At 42.0% G+C, this 5,294-nt stretch overlaps 1 protein-coding gene across 2 annotated transcripts in view; it reads left to right on the forward strand.

The window, feature by feature from the left end:
- LOC138043899 (histone-lysine N-trimethyltransferase SMYD5-like) overlaps nucleotides 1-2,819 on the forward strand; it is a 16,101-nt gene extending 13,282 nt beyond the window's left edge. For both annotated transcript variants that reach the window (XM_068890412.1, XM_068890413.1), the window contains exons 10-11: nucleotides 1,185-1,255; nucleotides 2,223-2,819. In XM_068890412.1, the coding sequence (XP_068746513.1) occupies nucleotides 1,185-1,255; nucleotides 2,223-2,331 (180 nt within the window). In that variant the 3' untranslated portion in view covers nucleotides 2,332-2,819. The remainder of the gene's footprint in view (nucleotides 1-1,184; nucleotides 1,256-2,222) is intronic.
- The last annotated feature ends 2,475 nt before the right edge of the window (nucleotides 2,820-5,294 follow it).

Raw genomic sequence — 5,294 nt, forward strand, 5'->3', positions numbered from 1 at the left:
GAGAGAACAGGACAGCCATAACACCGGGGACTCCATCCCCTACTCTTTTCTAATGGTGTGTGGGTTCTTTAACGTCCCACAGGGAACTTATGAACGTAGAAGATATTTGTGAGATGGGGCCTACGGTTTATAGTCCTTATCCGAGAAGACTTGTAAGTCTACCTATATTCAGATGTCATTACCAAGGGAGCACTTTCTCCTCAGTTATTTTAAGATCCTGAGTGTTGATAGGTGCCCCCGATTAGTAGGCCACTTGTGGCCAGCCAGAAGAGTTTGACACCTTAATAAAGTTGTTGTTGTTGATCCGGCCGGGGTTCGAACCGCGCGAGCTCCCGCATGACAGCCCGATGCTCAACCAACTGAGTTACCAGTGCGCCGTCGGCGGTTCCCTGGATCTTTCGTTTGCATGCCATATCTTTTATATCTTTCGTTTACATGAATGAACCGAATTACCGAAGCGTTTGCACATATAGTTAATACAGGGGAATGGTTTGGAAGCTCGGCAAACATCAAAAGAGCAAACAAAGATGCCAAGATTTAGGTGGAAAGTCCACGACCATGCACATGTTATCTTCTCGCGTGAAAATATCACTGTTGCTATGGTTACATATAAAAATCGCGCCTTTCGATGCCTTCGTGAAATGATTTGGTATTTCATTGGTGTTTTCTAATAAATAGAATATTTCATGGCCGCTTGGAGATACGAAATTTCTCTTCTCGTGTTGAAAAATATTTCAGGAGTGAGCAAAGCAAACGAGTGAAATATTCGAAGAGAAATTTTCTATCTCCGCACGGCCATGTAATATCCTCTATGTTTATTTCAGACGGAGGTCTTAGTGTATTCTCTCGTAGGGCACAGGGAAATAAATTATATGTTAATTTTTGTGGAGGGGGAAAAACCGGAGAAAAACCTAGTTGGAGGGGGGGGGGGGTCAAGACCTAGTTGGGGGGGGTCAAGGGTCACCCTTTCATTCAACCTTTGGGAACGATGTTGCCCTTTCATTGGAACAACCAAGATACGAATTCCACATACTCTTCACAAAGATCAGGGCACAGAGTTTCTGGTTTTGTCGTCTAGGCTTTTAAAAGACACGCTGTGACCGGACTTGAGTGGTGAAACCCAAGTAAACTAAAATCTGCCGAGATGTTACTTTGACCCTTCGTTCCTTTTTTTCACTTGACAGGAAATAGTGATTTGTTACCTCGGAGAATGTGACCGAGAAAGAAGTCGCCACACTAGGCAACGTTTTTTGATGTGAGTTTATCAAGAAGAATAGACCTTATTCATAAATGGCGGTCACATTTATAATTCTTTTGTCCACGTGCAAATTAGCCTACCAAGCCTCATTTTAGAGCAAGAATTCTTTTCGATTCACTGTATGGTATCAAGGCTTGGTAGGCTTATTTGCACTTCGACAAAAGAATTATAAATTGGCCGCCATTTATGAATACGGTCTATAGAAAGATCTCGTTCAAACCTGGATTTTTCAAGCTTTCATTTCGTGGCTGCTGATTAGCGCTCGTAACTGCGATGACCATTTCAAGACTTAGAATAAAAGTAATCGTGGCACTTATTTGGGCAATTTAAGCATTTGTCTCTTACTTTTATTTCATTCAGCGAGTCCTTTCACGCGAACAGGTGAGCCCAACAAATTTACCTGCTCTCAACTGAATGACTTCATAGCTCAGGTGGTAGAGCATTGCATCGGTATCGCAGAGGTCATTGGTTCGAATCCCAGGTGTCTATTAAGGGCGGTGCCTACTAATTCAAAGCTATTTTTGCCCCGGTTTATGATTATGCAGGAAATGTAGACCTTAAGGACGTTCGCGCCCAAAACGTTCCCACGTACAATTTTTTTTAAACCTGCCACGCAGAAAGGTAATGATCTACTTTTGCCAAAAAAGAAAAAAAAAAAGTGGGGGGTCAAACTTTCCACAAAAAAGTTTGTTTTCCTTTTTGGCTTTATTCAGAGAAAAATTTCGCTTTCCGGGAAATACATTTTTAGCTTAGCAACGCTTAGCGCAATTATTTACCATATAAGGTCAAACTAAGGTATATGAGCTGATATCCGAGATTGAGTGGACCAATCAGAGCACGCGAAATGCATCATCCGAGGTTGAGAATTTAATAAGTACATTTATTTCATTTACTTGGTATAATAATTGTGATGAGTTCCCTTTTGGTCTTTGCCTCATTGACAGTCTTGCTTCTTTTTTTCTAGGGACAATTACCTGTTTTCCTGCACTTGTCCAAAATGTGAATCTCAGGCTGGAGAGCCAGATGTTACTTCGAGTGAAGATGAAGAGGACTCAATGGACGATTCCAGCTGACAGCTTTTTCGACAGTTATTCTTGTCGACAACAACTGTCCTTGAAAGATGGGCTCAGAAAAGCGTGGAAATTCGATTGCATCATATGTGATTTGCAAAAGTAAATTCTCCACCGTAGAGGTAACCGGTCGTTTCACCTACAAGTACTTTCGCCTACAACTCAACTCGCCAACAATGAAGTCGATTCGCTTACACGCTTAATGTCGTTTCTCTGGAGCTCAACAGACGTTAAACAAAAGGCGGAAGGTTCACATGAAAATGACATCGATATGGAGGTTAGAAAGGTGACGTTTAGATAACTCTAGTCAGAGTTTTTCTTTGTCTTTGTGTGGGCTCGGGGAACTTCTGTCACTTCGCCTACGCCTCGTACAACTCACCCACATAGACAGTATCATTGTGAGATGAGTCATCAATGACATCACTTTTTTTAGTGAACGATCAAGATAATTTCCCCTTTAATATTACGTGAATAAAAATACTTCCTACGAAGCCTTTCCTTTTATTTGACTTACCCGGCTTGTTTTCTATACTATCTACTCGCTAGACATTGTTAAGGAACAAGAGTCCAAGTGAAGCTATGATCCTCGCAGTTATGCAATTGCGTAAAGAAGCCTGAAAAATTCAGGACTTCAACGGGGTTTGAAACCGTGACCTGGCGATACCGGTGCGTCGCTTTAACCAAGTGAGCTATGAAGTCACTGACCTTGGGAGCTGGTCATTTGTAGGTTCTAATGTTCCCGTGAGGAATGAATCAACGATGAAATGATATATGAAATGGATCATGGATGAAATAAGTAAAGCTATGATTCTCGCAGTTATTAACGCCATTTTTGCAAGTGCGTAAAGAAGCCTGAAAAATTCAGGACTACAACGGGGTTTGAACCCGTGACCTCGCGATACCGGTGCGACGCTCTAACCAAGTGACCTATGTAGCCACTAACCTTGGGAGCTGGTCATTTGTGGGTTCTAATGTTCCCGTTAGGAATGAATCAACGATGAAATGATATGAGATGGATCATGTATGAACTGCGGATATGAAATCAAGTGAAGCTATGTTCCTCGCAGTTATGAACGCAATTTTTGCAATTGCGTAAAGAAGCCTGAAAAATTCAGGACTTCAACGGAGTTTGAACCCGTGACCTCGCGATACCGGTGCGACGCTATGGACCTCTATGGACCTCTTGTTCCTGAACTTTGGACCCTTATTCAGGAATCTTGTTGCCATTTATACAGCCCTAGATCGTTTCGGGTTTTTACAATTAAGCATTTGCTTAAGTTGTGTAAAAAAATACTAACCAGCCAAGTAGGTTGGTCCGTATTGAGAAAAATAGCACCGTCCGCCCTCGACTTGAACCCGGGTCAGTAACATACATTTACTAACCGGTTTTCGAGGACCGAAATGTGGTTGGGAGCCGTAAGATCCGAAAAACAAGGTCAGTGACATCGATGTTTATCGTGTCTTTGAGTCAACTGTCGAGCAACTAAATTTCCTCTCCCGGTGCCGAGATCTTGGTTGAAAAAAATAAGGAATGGTGGAAGGTGGAATCTTGTCATTTCGCCAGCACTTAACTCATATAATTTGTTCCTTGTCGAACGCCATTAGTTGCATCGTTTTCATGCTGCGTTTCAGTGACATCTGGGAGAATATTTTTTGTCCTTTTTCTGCAGGGATCAATTTCTTGACCGCCGATCTTCGGCAATTAATAGTCGAAAACCCAGTGATTCTAGCTGACTCTCACTTCAGTATCCAGCACAGGAAGCAAAAAACGTGAAAAGAAGATTGGAAAGTAGCCTTCAAACCAACATCAAAATGAACCCATTTGCTTCCACCACGGGAATAAAAAATGGACGTAGAAAAAAATTAAGAAAATAGCCGTCAACGGCCAAACAAAATAAATGAAATCAAGTTTAAAGATATCCTCCTTACGGGAACTTCGTAGTGGTCTCCCATCCAAGTATTAACTCCATCCGAACGGGCTTAACTTCAGTAGACGCTTAGACTCCCCTTTCCCGGAGTTTACCCGTGTTTGTAGTTCACCGTAGCTGGACAATTTAAGGGGCGTTCTATTGACCCTATTCCGGAATAAGAATACGTGGAGTGATGTTTAAAACGGTATGTTTGGCGCGTTTCGAAGCAGCAAGGACAACAAAAATATGTCTAAAATAGCATTTTAGCGGATGTTTGACAATTTTTATGCGAATCTACCTTATATTCCATGCATTCTTATTCCGGAATACGGTCAATCGAATAAACGCACTTTAACTGTTTGTGCATCCCACGGGTACGCCTGTATAGGCGTCTTGTTTAACCAATGATGTTGTTTCGTGGCCTCCTCGCTGACGACAGTGTCGTAGATCTTAAAGTCCCTGTTTATTCTACGACAGCGAGGTCGACGAAATCGTCACCTCAAAGTATAACTTTGCATTATTGTTAGTCGTTTTCGATCATTGCATCTCGTTCAAGTCTCCTAAAAATAAATTAGCACGAACCGGGTTTAGAATGGAAAGCGCGTTCACATTTGTATGCTACGTTTTAGCGAGAACCTCAAATTTGGTAATTTCACTTCGTTGCGCAGGGCCACAGAGCACCGCAAAATGCGTGTCGCCGCTTGCCGCACCATTGTTTTTCCTCTTCTCAGTTAACCAATGATATGATTGCTTTGTTTTGCGTTGTGGTGTGCGTCGTCGTTTCTTGACCAATCGTAGTGCGCGTACCATTGAGACTCTATTCAATGGTAAGGAAACATTTCGGAAACTTGGCTCGCAACAAAAACAAAGTGAAATGTTTATTTTACCAACGCTGGTGGCGAAAAGAAATCGCTGCAACAGAAACAAACTGACATATTGAGACCAAATAACGACCAGTAACAACAGGTAATGTTCTCCGGAAGGACTTCAGTAGTTTCACATTGCAAAGTTACTTGTTTCTTTCAACGATATGTCTGTCTTTAACTTATCTCGTTA

This window comes from Montipora capricornis, chromosome 3 (genome assembly GCF_036669925.1).
Source record: "Montipora capricornis isolate CH-2021 chromosome 3, ASM3666992v2, whole genome shotgun sequence".
In the NCBI taxonomy this organism is placed as follows: Eukaryota; Metazoa; Cnidaria; class Anthozoa; order Scleractinia; family Acroporidae; genus Montipora; species Montipora capricornis.